Here is a 13,368-nt window from a genome sequence, read left to right as displayed (position 1 = left end):
CTCGGTTCCAGGGCCCGAGTTGCCCGATGACAGCGAGCAGACAGACCTGGCTAGCAGATTTTGGGGAGAAGGCTTGCTCCTCCCATCATCCTCGCCCTAAGACGGGTTCGCTGCCTCGAAAACGCAGGTGCTCGCCCACTGTGAGCTCACTGCCTCCTCAGCAGCCCCCTGGGAGGGTATTATTACTCGCATCTTCCCCGGGAGGTGCAAGGGGCTCAGAGAGAAATCGCGACTCGCCCAAGGTCACACAGCTCGGCTCGGGCAGATCCAAGGGAAGTCCGGCGCTAATAGTTCTTCTGGGCCGATCGCCCCCTCCTTGCCGTCACGTTCGTGAATAAAACACCGAGGCCCAACGCCCGACTTTCCCCAAAAAAACAAGGCTCCGGGCTAATCTGAGGGAACAAAAGCGCTTAAAAATCCATCCCGTGTTTTTCACCACGCCGATTCCTACCGACCAATCCGCTAGCGCTGGTCCGCAGGGGGCGGGTGCAGGAGGACCCGGCGTGATCGACAGTCCCTGTCAGAGGCGGGGCCTAGGCTTCGACCAATCCTGCGGAGCTGCAGAAACGACCCGGCGCGCAGGACAGGCGGCCTGGCCAATCGGCGTGGGGGGGCGGACCCGGCCAGCCCGGGCTGTCGCGAGAGGCGGCCACCCCGCCCACTCCGCTGGCCGCGGCTGCCCGTGCTCGCGAGCGCGCTCTGCTCAGCTCCGACGGCCCGGGCCGCGATCCGTCCGCGGGTCCGGCTGGATCCCTCCGCCGCGCCAGGCCCGTCCGGGCGCCGCGCCCAGCTTCGCAGCGGGTAACGGCCGGCCTGGGCGCAAGCGCAGGAGGCGGCATGGCCGGGGCGGCTCCGTCGGGGGGCGGCCCGCACTGACAGACCCTGCGGCGCGCGGGGAGATGGGGGCGGCCGCCTCCCGGGCGAAGACGACGACGACGAGGAGCGGCCGCCGCCGCTGCCGCGCACCGGCCGCCGCTGGGGACGGGCGCGGGCAGGGCGCCTCCCCGTGAGCGGCGGCCCCGAGGCCGCTCGCCGTCCCCGGCCGCCCCGGTCCCGGCCCCGGCTCCGGCCGCCGCGGGGCCCCTGGCGGGCGGCTCCCCCGGGCCGCGCGCGCCCGGCCCGCGCCCGCGCCCGGTTCGCGCGCGCGCGGCCTCGCCCGGAGCCCGGCCGCGGCCCTGCGCGCCCCCCGGCCGCCCGCGCGCGGCTCCCGGGCCCGGCGGCGGGCGCGGCGCGGGCGGCAGCATGGTGGAGAAGCGTTGCCCGTTGCAGAGGGACGGCGTGTACCGCTGGTTCTCCGAGCTGCCGTCGCCGCAGCGCGTGGAGTTCCTGTGCGGCCTGCTGGACCTGTGCATCCCGCTCGAGTTGCGCTTCCTCGGCTCGTGCCTGGAGGACCTGGCACGCAAGGACTACCATTCTCTGCGCGACTCGGAGATTAAGGCCAACAACCCGGCGGACCTGGGCAGCCTCACCAACCTGACAGACGAGGTGGTGCGCAGCAAGCTGCTGGTGTCGCTGGCGCTGCTGGGCTCGGAGCAGCGCGAGGCTGCGGGCGTGTTGTATCGCACGCTCACGCACACGGACTCCATCATCCACAACTACGGGCTGCAGCTCAACGAGGGCCGCACGGGCGATGAGTTCCTTCTACTCTTCACCATGGCCTCTAACCATCCGGCCTTCAGCTTCCACCAGAAGCAGGTGCTGCGCCAGGAGCTCACCCAGATCCAGAGCAGCCTGAACGGCGGCGGTGGCGGCGGCGGTGGCAAGAGCGCGCCGGGGCCCAGCGGCGCGCTGCCCACCTGCTCGGCCTGCCACAAGGTGAGCGCACGCGCGCGGTGGGGCAGCGCGGCTGGGGTTCTTTACTGAAGGCCAGCCTGACGAGAGGACCCACTAGGGACCCGGTGACCGGCGTCAGTGCGCGGCCCCTTTCTTTGTGTGTTCGTTGTCACGGCCCTGTCGACCCTAGCTCTTAGGTGACAGACATAACATTCAACAATATGTCGGACTTGCTCTGACCGGGAACATGGGCTCAGGTGGGCCCTGCCCCAGCCTGTCTGGCACAGGTGTCGCTGCGCGTGCATGGCGAGGGTACGATGTACAGGGACCCGTGTCTGTGTGTGCCTTCGTGGGGGTTGTGCACGCTGGTAAGCGTGTCTGTCTGGAGAGCCTGGCCGCTGACGGGGGCTTTGCAGCCTCAGTGGGTCTGTATAAGCTGTCAGTGGTGATCTACCATCGGGGAGAACTCAAGCTCACTGAGGTGGGATCTGGTCTTAGGATGATAATGTCAGCTTGCTGGGCAGGAAGGGCAACCTGCCCGTCTGCTCAGAAATGCCAGCTTTGGCCCAAATGTTTGAGGACTGGCGATGCACATGGTTCTTGTGGAAGCTGCAGGCTGAGTGGTTGGGGGCCACGGTGAAGAGCAGATGGAATTCATCTCCTCGATATCTCTCTTAGCTGCAGCCTGTAGTTGTGGATGATACATTCGGTGATGGCCTTTGGAGGCTCTCAGCGGCCATGGAGCCAAGAACCCATGTTTCTTGTGAGAGAAAGGTTCTCCAGTTGCCAGGGGGTCGTTGAGATCCCACACCATGTCCTTGGTAGTACAAGGCCACAATCGGGCCTCCTGCCCACATGCTCTACAGTATGAGTTTTTTGAAGTTAAAACTCTTACTCTGCTTCCCCTGCCCAAGATGAACAAGGTGGGGTAGTCGGGAAATCAGACTTCGGTTTGTTTTTCTTTCAACTCTCTTTAAACCTTAAGTTGTGGTTTTTTTTTTTTTTAACATGTCTTCCTCTAAGAAGCGGCTGTGGTTCCTGAATGGGTTCCTGTGGTGTCTTATCTTTTCACTGACATTGCCTCTGAGGCTGCGGTTTGCTTTTTGTTTTTTTTTTTTTTTTCCTTTTTTCTATACATGTGTACAGTTTCCCACCTCCCTTCCCTCTTGCATGCTAGGCAGCTGTCAACAAGAAAGGCTGGGCCCAGGTAGAGTTAAGATCCTCAGGCCACCTGTCTGTGGTCTCCTTAGCTGCAGTTAGTTTCATCCAAGATGGGGAGCTTGATATCTCCCATGCTGTATGCCAGACCCCTGTGTGAGTGAAGCTCATGCACGTGGGGTCTGTCTGTGTAGAAGACTGGGACTGGTTTTTAGCAGGGCAGTGAAATCAGAATAGAAGTGTCTAGAACAAATGTCTTGGGTCCTCTTCCACCCTCTAGGGATGGAGCCTAGAGCTTGTGCATGCCAGGCAGGTGCTCTGCCACTGAGCCCCACCCCATTACGACAACCCTCATAATAAACTGTATAAAATAGCCTTTGTCTCAGGCAAAAGTCCATTGGGAGATGGAGTTAATCTAGCCCCCAGGGTCTGGGCACTGGTCACTAGCCTTTTTCTCCTGTGCTGTAGAAGGCTGGGCAGAAGTCCTCCAGAGGTGACAGGGCAGCTGGCAGCTGTGCTCTCCATGTGTTACCCAGCCATTGCAGAGGCCTACGATGTCTGCTTGAGTGTCCTTCTTGCCCTGAGCATTGCAGCTGTTGCAGTTTTCAGGAATCATGTGGGCCTTGACAGAGTTGAGGTCCTCTGTGGAAAGTTAGGGACATTGTTTGGCCCTGGCACAGGGGCTCTTGACTTAGCAATGAAGGCTGGGTCTCATTTGCTCAGGTCTAAACAGATCCATTTCTCTTTCTTTCCCCTGGCTCTGAGTCACTCCCAAAGGGATTGTTCCCCAATGCTGGACTTGGGCTCATTTGTAGCTCTGAAATTGAAGCCTGATTGTGTACTTGGAGGGTGAAGTCCAGCTGAGTGCCCTCTTAGCACTGGACTGAACTTGGGCCTCTTCTGCATCCTCAGAAGTAGGTGGTTCTTGCATTTCTTTCTGAGCTGTGTCACTTGGTCTGGAACTTAGGACTGAGACTTTGCTCTCAGAAGGGAAGGTGTGGAGTTTGTTTAGATGTTGTCTGATTTAAAATTTTATTTCTCTTAACTGAGTTTTCTGGAAAGCTTGTTATTTATAGTCACTTCTCTAAGCCCTCATTTTCCTTTTTCTTTTAAAATGTATAATGTTCAGAGGAGCCCTAGAAGTTTAAAGGTGTGGTTTATTTATTTTAAAGACCGAGGTTTGGGGAATGTGGGGAGAGACTCTGGAAGGGGGGGCAGTGTTTGGGATGTAAATAAAATAAAATAAAATAAAATAAAATAAAGACCAAGGTTTCATTGTCTTGCTCACCCTGGCCTGGGAGTTGCTATCTTCCTGCCTCAACCTCTGGAGAGCCGCGAGGAGAGATAGGCACCAAGCCCAGCTGTGGACGCATTGCATAGGCATGGCTTACTTCAGAAGACCGTTTGCTGTGTCTGTGGTATGGCACCAGAGGGTTGCAGAGAGGCTGTAGGGCTTCACCTACCGGATGTTTTCTGTCCCTTAGGTGTAGCCTTGGGATGCTGAGAACAGTGTTTGCATTTTATTTAAGTAGAAATCTTGGCTTTGGAAGCAGGTTAAATCAAGACCTTTAACTGGGTATGAGGTACCAACTTGTAACCAACCCCAGCATTCAGGAGGCTGAAGAAGGAGGTTCTGACTTCAAGGCTGCTCTGACACCTCAGGTTGGTGTCCGGTAGCTGGTACAAGAGAGCGTTCACTCTGAATTGTGGTCGGGATGTTGTGCAGAGCTGTGTGGCCATCAAAGTTGAACTTTAGATCATCAGGTTACTCCCCAAAGACACCAGTGCCCGTGAGCCATCCCTCCATTCTCCCGACCATCCCCTCAGCAGACATGATCAAATGTCTGTCTCTGAGTTTGTCTTCTCTGATCTTTTTGTGCCGGGCTGCTTTCACGTGCATACTTTTAAGGCTTCTCTTGTAAGAGTGCACAGCACTTTGTTCTTTTCTTATGGCTGAGTAATATTCATTCATCATGTGGATGGACCATAGTTTATCTGCTCACCAGGGGCTGGAGGTTTGGATTGAGGCTTAGTTGAGATTATTCTTCATAGTAAACTCCTGAGTGCCTGACACTAACACATGCTCCTTGGCACAGTATCAGCACATGGCTATCCCAAGGGACTTTATTCTCAGGATGGGCTGCTGCCTGGGGGTGGGAGGGTGGGGTGCGGTGTCGGGGGGTAGGGGAGGAGTGGTGGTGGTGGTACTTAACAGTGCTACATAGCTAACAGGGTCCTCTGGGTTCTGTGGTTATAGTGACAGGTGGAGTCAGCTGTGGTTCTGTCCTGTTCTGTGTGGGAGAACACAGTCCAGTGACCCTGTTTATGATTCTTTTTTGCTATTGTTTTTGTTTTTTGTTTTGTTTTTGTTTTTTTCCTTTAAGGGGGTCTGAAATGATGTGCCTGTATTGAGGTTCTGGTCTTGGTTTTGGTGGCTATCTGTACAGTTCCAGAGCTGTCCACCTGGGTTTGGCCATGTGTAAACTTTCAACAATCTCCATAGACTATGAAGAAAGCTGTTAGTAAGTAAGCTCTTGCCTGAGATGGGCTACAGTTCCACTTGGCTGCTTTTCTCTGGTTAGCTCTTGCGAGTCATTACAGTTCAAAGGTCAGGTATTGAGGCATTTTTGTCCTGTGGGTATCATGTGAGGAGTAGATGGCTTTGCTTGGTTTCTCTTTTAACCCTGACCCCTGCACATGGTTGTCAAAAGCCCCTAGCATTCCAGAAGAGCTACAACAGATTGCATCTTCATCAGTGACCTGAGACTGGGTGCTGTTTTTCTCTAGAGCGGCCGGATCTCCTCCGCGTCCCTTGTACTGAGTCCGTTCTCTGTCTTCATTCCTCTGTGTGTTTCTGTCTGGGTGGGAGTCTTTCAACGCAGCACCCTCAGGCTCTGTTTTAATGGCCTTCTTAGTGGCCTATCTCTAACAACAAGCAGAAGCCGAGTCACGTCTTGAGTTATAGTGGCCCCTTTGAGCCACTGGTGTGGCTGTGTGGCTCTCAAGAGACTGTCTTTCCCCACACATGGAGCTCTAGGGCTCTTGCATTCATGGTAGCCAGACCACGTCCTCCTTCACCAGTTGAACCCCATCAGAGCTGTCATGCTTCAGAACCTGAAACCTGTCACAACAGGGTCTGATGCATAGCACAGTAGCATTGCATGCACAGGTAGCTAGCAAATGACCAGGAATCAACAGTGACAAGTCTTGCTGCTTTTCTGAAGCCATTTTGCTGAAGCTCCATTTGCTGAAGTGTATTGGGCCTCGGTCCTGTATGCCATACGCACTTTGCCTTTGGGTTGAGAGCACACTTAGGATATATAGTTTCTAGAGCATTGGCATGCAGAATGCTAGAAGTGTCACACCTATGTGTGCTGTGTCTGTGACTGGACAGCTGTTGGTTTCTGGGAGGATAATGTTAGATCACAATACATTTCTTTAAAAAAAGATTTTTCATGTTATGTGTATGAGTATTTTGCCTGTATATCTGTGCCACATACATACCTGGTACCAGTGGAAGACTGAAAAGACATCAGGTCCATGGGCCTGATGCTACTACCATGTGGGTGCTGGGAATTGAATCCAGGTCTTCTGGAAGTATAACCAGTGCTCTTAACTGCTGAGCCAATTCTCCAACTTCACATTTTTATAAATTATTTTTTGCCCGGGAAAAATAATTTCTACATTAGGATTCCCTTTTCCTTAGCAGGATCAGATTTCAGAAAAAGCCTCCAGGAGTTGAGCTGGGACCTGTCAGGGTGAACTCACTAGTGAGATGGCTGTAGGCTTTGACTTCAGACCTTAGCTGTACTTTCAGAGGCAGTGTCAGCAAGGGAGGAAGGAACACAGAAGTGTGGCCTGCCAAAGGTATTGTTATTTTGTCACCTTAAGAGGTTGGGGCAGAAGGCTTGTCATGAGTTCAAGGTTAGCCTTGAACACATAGTGAGATCCTGTTTAAGACAAAAAAGCAAAATGACCATCAAAATTTATAAAGCAGGTAATTTTGGGATTTGTTGTGGGTTGAAAAGCATGAAGTTGTTTAAAGTGAGGCCAGGATGGAAGCAAGCATTCACATGCAGTGGCTGATCTTCTAACGGCTTACAGGGCACTTGGCTAGGGTGTGGAGGAGCCTAGGCCAGTCTTGTACCAGCCAGCCTGCCTACCTCTCCTTGGCCACAAAGAGGAAGGTATAGGCTTCTCTTGATGTCCTGGCTTTAACCATTTTCTTTCCTTGGGGACTTTGCAGGGTCAGGTGTCTGTCATAGACTCATAGGCTTTCTTTTTCTTTTTCTTTTTCTTTTCTTTCTTTCTTTCTTTTTTTTGTTTTGTTTTGTTTTGTTTTGTTTTGTTTTGTTTTTCTAGTAGCCCTGGCTGTCCTGGAACTCACTCTGTAGACCAGGCTGGCTTCAAACTCAGAAATCTGCTGGCCCTTGCCTCTGCCTCCCGAGTGCTGGGATCAAAGGCGTGCACCACCACTGCCCTGTCATAGACTTTCTAAACAAAGCTAGCACTCCTCTTTGTCCCTCCTGAGCATTGCTCCACCTTCTAGTCAGATCAACATTTCTTCTGGACATGCCCATGTGTGTTTTGACACAGACTTACACGTTGCCATAACCACATGCATGTTACTAGGAACCGGGCCACCCTGCCACATGCCCGTAGTGTCTGCTCTTATCTTCAGATATACCAGTCTGTGGTCATTTCCCCTTGACATCTCATGTCTTCAGCTAAGATGGTTTTAATTGATGGGAATTCAGTAGTTTATTAAATTAAGAGATGTTTTAAATTGGTTTTGTAATCAGAAAAGTGGCCAAAATGGTACAGAAGGAACCTGAATGTAAAATCCCCTCACCAGGGCAAGCTGATGTTCTCTTCCTTCCCTGGGGCTTTGGTCCCTTAGGTTTGCATTTAAGGTGCTTGCTGACAGACCGTCCAGCCAGCACTCCAGAGCAAATGCTACATAGCAAGACTCTGCCTTAAAACAAATGAAAAACCCCCAGAAAAAAACAAAACACAACAACCCCACAAAACACAGTTTTGCCCTTTCCCCAGCAACCTAGTCCCATTTATAGAACAGTTTTTTTTAGAACTTTTAGGGAAGATTGTATGTACTTACATGTTTCTTCCTCATACATCCATCCCTGCTAAATGAGTGTGACTGAATTGTTCTCCTTGCTCTTGTGAACATGGCCATTTACCTGACTTGAGTATCATCGTCCCCATGATACATCCTGTTGAACACTGACAGGCACTGTGATGTGTGTGCGTGTGTATGTGTGCATGGGTGTGGGTGTGTGTGGGTGATGTCTGTGCTCTTTAAGGCTGCAGCAGAGTGTGTCTCCGTGCTCCTGTCCCCATACATGCCAGTATAGTAGCAAACCTTGGTTATTGCTGTTCAGAGAGAACCATCCTTGGGCTACTCCAGGTGATGTTGCACATCTCCTCAGGTGACCACATCACCAGTTTGTCACTGCTCTTCCCACCAGGTAAGGGATTCTGTGGTCTCGAGGCAGCTGACCTCTGAATGCTTACTGTAGGAGGAGCTGTGTTTGTTTTTCCATCTTGAGCTTTCCCACATGGTTTGACTGGTATATATCATATATGAGCTTTGGTGTTATGGACTGAGTAGATCACATGTAATGAGAAGGGCACATATGTGATGCACATGTGTTAAGCATGACACCGCTTAAGTGAGGGTGCTTCCCTGTATCTTCTGGCCAGAACTTGTTAGCTTTTTAGTCTGTTGACTTGCCCCAGTCGGAATTGATTTGGTGAGCATGACACACATACCGGTGTCTTTCTCAGCTGTGTGCTGGATGGAACTGCTCTCTCATCACCCACCCAGCACTGTCTGGATTTGCTGTTTTGTGGTGTGTTGGGGAGGGTTTTGTTGTTTTGTTCAAATTTTAGTTAGTTAATTGCTTACTCTGAGATGGAGATTCAGTCTGTAGCCTAGGTTTTCCTGGAACTCATGATCCTCCTACTTCAGCCTCCCTAGTGTTAGGACTAGAGTTATATACCAGCAGGCCAGCCCCTGTGACATCGTCCCAGGGTGAACTCTTAGCCTTCAGTGGAGTCTAAGCCTCTGACCCCTGGCTCTCCTTCCTTGTACAGGGAATGCTGGCTTTTCTGTTTTAGCTGTGAGCAAACATGGCTGTTGAGCAGTTCCTCACATGGTGGTTTGTGGGGTAGGGCTTAGCTGGCTGCACCACACTTGAGTAAGGAGACTGTTTTCTCTTTCCTTTCTTTTAGCTGTATAATTCATTGTATTTTCAGCCTTGATTTTGCCATTCTCACTGATAACTGACCCCTTGTCCGTCCCCCACAATCAAGGCTGGAGCTCCAAGTGGGTATCCCTAGTCAGCTGGCCTATGGCAAGGCAAGCTGCTCTCTCCTGCCCCACCCAAATAACCAGGCCTTCTGGGTATCCTTGTCCCCACTGAGGGCTACTTGGCCAGTCCTGTAGCATCATAGCCTGGGTATGCCTACTTCTTTCTTCCCCACTCCCTCCCATCTCCTCTTGCTCCCAGCGACACATACGGGAACAGATACATGGCACAATGTCTGTGCATAGGGCACAGATGGTACCTGGGGCATGTGCTGTGCATATACGCCAAGGGGCACATGTGTGACACGAAACATCTTCCCAGCTCCTTGACTTTTTTTTTTTTTAAGTCACCAGAAATTTTGGTCCTTAACTCTCCTTTGAAATCACAGCAGTATTGCCCTGGTTTGGTTTGTAATGGCAGGTACTGTGGTGGTGCCACATTTGGTCTTGGAAAGGTGCTGTAGTTTCTCCTGCCTGGCCTGCAGTTATCAGTGTGTCGTGCCTGTCTCTACATGCCATCTTCTCTTCCTGCTATTCCCTGACTTCCCTCACTTTGCGTCTGTGCAGGCGTGGCTACCTCATTGCCACTTAATGGCTCACATTTTTCATTTTGTCTGCCCGGTAAGATCATAGATGTCTTTGTGTTTCTGTTGAAAGACCACTCGCTGGAGCACAGAGATGGTGACCACCTACCATCCCTGTACTGCCAGCTCCAAGAGACATGTATTCCAGCCAGTGGGATGACACAGGGACTGGTGCTGTGGCCAGTTCCTGGTATGCTCAGTGGCATGGCAGGAGCTCTTTTTCTGGTGTACTGTGGGCTGTTCCCAGGGAGTTTTATGCTCTGTGTCCTACATAATGGTGTTTGCCTTGATCTTCCCCCAACGCTAGCTGTGCATCTCTGGGGAAAATGCTGTGCTGTGGCCTTTGGCTCTGTGCTGTCTTCACTGCCAATACATAGAACCCACAGGATTCTGAGAAAATTCACCTAGTGGTGAGGGCCTGGGAGGCATGGGAACACATTAGCAGACTGTTCTGTGGCACTCTAGTGGCTTAGTTCATTTTTGCAGAGTAGCTTGTTCCTGAGAAAGGCTTCTGAGCTGCGTTCCTTTTGTGTTCATGTAGCTCCAGTGTGGCAAGCTGGGTGCTGTGGTTGCTAACAATGGCAGGAAAGGGAGCAGGCCTGTGGCTTGAGTGGCTTGCCTGCTTCTCTTAGTCTAACTTTTGACAGAGAACCATGTCAGAAGGGAGAGCCATGGAATCATTTTCTGGCTGTCTGTAATTAGTATGTCCTCAGGCTGGTACTGCCTCATTAAAGCATGTGCAGGTGGCAAGCCCTAGATGTGCCGAGGACAGTCACAGGAGATTCTGCAGTTTGCAGGTAAGATTTAGTGTATCAAGAGAGGTCCAACCCCTCCCCCATCACTCTGAACCTGTGGGAATGACTCGTGGCCACCTCGTGGGGCTGTACTTGGTAAAGTTGAAGGGACATTTGAGGTGTCAAGTGGCAGCTGTGGGAAGGTTGGTGTGGTATGCCCATGTATTGCCAAAATCCAGGCTTTTTGAGATGGGATAGGCTTCTGTGCAGGGTGTTGAAGGTCAACAGGCATAGCACATGGAAAGGGCCATCCTCTGATAGTATATAGCAGGGGTCAGGATGGGGTAGAGAGAGCAGGAGCCACAGGAGCCATCAGGGGTAGACTGGGAGGCTCTGACCACTCTGGCTTCCCTTCAGGGTCAAGTGAGATGTGAGGTAGAGAGCAAAGTCCAAGAAAGGCGGATGATGGGCTGGAGAGAGATGGCTCAGTGGTTAAGAGCACTGGCTGCTCTTCCAGAAGTCCTGAGTTCAGTTCCCAGCAACCACATGGTGGCTTACAACCACCTGTCGTGGGATCCGATGCCCTCTTCTGATGTGTCTGAAGACAGTTACAGTGTACTCATAAATGCAAATAAATAAATCTTTAAAAAAGAAAAAAGAAAGGCGGATGATGGTAGCTCACACCTGCCACGTGCTCAGCACTGTCTCCAGTGCACCCCAGGGGTGTGTTGAATTGTCACCACAGCGAGTTAGTTGATCTGTGTTCCTCTTTTGGCACCAAGAAAATAGGTAAGCCTTAGCAGTTTGCAAAGGTGGCATCAGCTAGTGGCTATTTTTATTATGTGAAAACAAATAATGGCATTTGTTTTAGTTCATTGTTAGAAATGAAAGGGAATCTCCGGAGAATGAGGTTGGAAGGCAGCTTTGGTCTAGGAGGCTGTAGGGGTTGTGCAGGGCTACATGTAGGACTCTGGCTTGGGATGTATAGTCCTCTCCCAGGGCTACATTGGGACCTTCAGGCCTAGTGTTGCAGTCCTACACACCAGTAGTTTGCAGTGATTCATTTAAAGACAAAACTTACACTGGGCGAAAAGCATGGTTTTCCTGTGCTGTTTTGACAGTGTGAGCTGTGTGAGCCCACGCAGTACAAGCCTGTCAGGGTAGAGAGGGTAGAGAAGGGCCATTCTCTCTTCCATTCCTGCCTTCATCCTCTGACCTTCTCATGCCTTTCTGCTTGTCTTCTTTTTTCTATCTGCTACATTTCTACCCCTGGTTGGTTTTGTGTATTCTGAAGGCTTCCACTAACAGTCATGGGCTTCTGTTTTCTCTGTCTTCCTTCCCACTGTGGGGTCTCATGTTGGGTCACCCCCCCAACACACACACAGAGGAGTGGGTTCTTGTGTCAACAACAGAGGCCTTAAGTCCCATAGTACAGTGAAGTAGTCTGCTTCAGTGGGTGGAGTTTTTTGTTTTATTTTAAAAATCAAAATGAAGATAGAGGCTGGGCTGAAGCTCAGTAGCAGAGTTCTTGCCTAGTGTGTACAAGGCCCTTACAGTTCAGCATATAGATACCCAGTGGGTAGGGAGGGAAGAGGCAGGAAGTGGTGGAGCATAAGGCTGAAGTAGGAAGACCCCAAGTTCAAGGCCAGCTTGGGCTCCAGCACAAAGCCTTCGGAGTGAGCAGGTGCACAGTCCTTTACGTTTGCCTGCATTCTTACCATTTGTGGGTTGTCTTCCCTTAGAAGCCCCAGCTTGGTGCTATATTCTTTGAGTGTGTGCTGGCACACACTTTGCTTCTGCCTGTCTCCTCAGAGGACACTGTCACTGAGTTCAGTGCTCTTGGTTGATAGCTTTCTTCCTCTTCTAGATTTGAAAAGCAGAGCACTATCCGGCTGTTCTGTACTTCCTTTGTCACCCGCTGGCTGGGCTCAGGATTTTCTTGTGGTGTTGATGGCTCTGCTATGTCAGTGTGCTCTCCTGAGCTTGCCTACTGGGTGTTCTCTGGATATTTTGGAGCTGTGAATCTATATCTTTTGCTGAACTTGGTGTTCAGTAACAAATTCCAACTGCATGTCTGTTTCCTATGAGGATGCAATTGAAGGCATGCTGTCTGTTGTTCCCCATAGACGTCCTCTTAGATCTCTCCTCCTCTGCTGTGGGAATACTTTCCATGGATCCATGTTCAAAGCCACAGCATGTTGCCATCTCAAGCCTGCTCCTAAGCCCTCTAGTGGATTTTTAGTTCAGAAATAGCATCTTCTGATTATGAATTTTCCACTTTCTTTTTTTTTTTTTTAGATTTATTTATTATTATATGTAAGTACACTGTAGCTGTCTTCAGACACACCAGAAGAGGGTATTAGGTCTCATTATGGATGGTTGTGAGCCACCATGTGTTTGCTGGATTTGAACTCAGGACCTTCAGAAGAGCAGTCAGTGCTCTTAACTGCTGAGCCATCCCTCCAGCCCCGAACTTTCCACTTTCAAAGCTTCATTTTTTTTTTTTTGAGGGGTTTGGTAGCAGACACCTTTAATCTCAGCACTCAGGAAGCAGAGGCAGGCAGATCTCTGTAAGTTCTAGGACAGCTAGAGTTAGTGAGATCCTGCTTCAAAAAAACCAACCACCCAAATAAATAAACCAAACCCTTCTCCCAAACCATGTTGCTTTTCTCATGGCACCTTTAGTTCTTCAGTCTGTGCTCCCCTTTGTGCTTAGTAGCGCTGTTTGCTATTCATACTTGAGACCTTGACCAGCTTGGTCTTTGTTGGGCGCCTTTTACTCTACCAGGGG

General features: G+C 51.0%; 1 protein-coding gene across 3 annotated transcripts in view; it reads left to right on the top strand.

The window, feature by feature from the left end:
* Positions 1–1,179: 1,179 nt before the first annotated feature.
* Zcchc14 (zinc finger CCHC-type containing 14) overlaps positions 1,180–13,368 on the top strand; it is a 52,113-nt gene continuing 39,924 nt past the window's right edge. For all 3 annotated transcript variants that reach the window (XM_031341636.1, XM_031341635.1, XM_031341634.1), the window contains exon 1: positions 1,180–1,815. In XM_031341636.1, the coding sequence (XP_031197496.1) occupies positions 1,243–1,815 (573 nt within the window). In that variant the 5' untranslated portion in view covers positions 1,180–1,242. The remainder of the gene's footprint in view (positions 1,816–13,368) is intronic.

Source organism: Mastomys coucha, unplaced genomic scaffold (genome assembly GCF_008632895.1).
Source record: "Mastomys coucha isolate ucsf_1 unplaced genomic scaffold, UCSF_Mcou_1 pScaffold22, whole genome shotgun sequence".
Classification (NCBI taxonomy): Eukaryota; Metazoa; Chordata; class Mammalia; order Rodentia; family Muridae; genus Mastomys; species Mastomys coucha.
The sequence above is the reverse complement of the archived record's forward strand: the minus strand, read 5'-3'. Positions and strand labels throughout refer to the sequence as shown.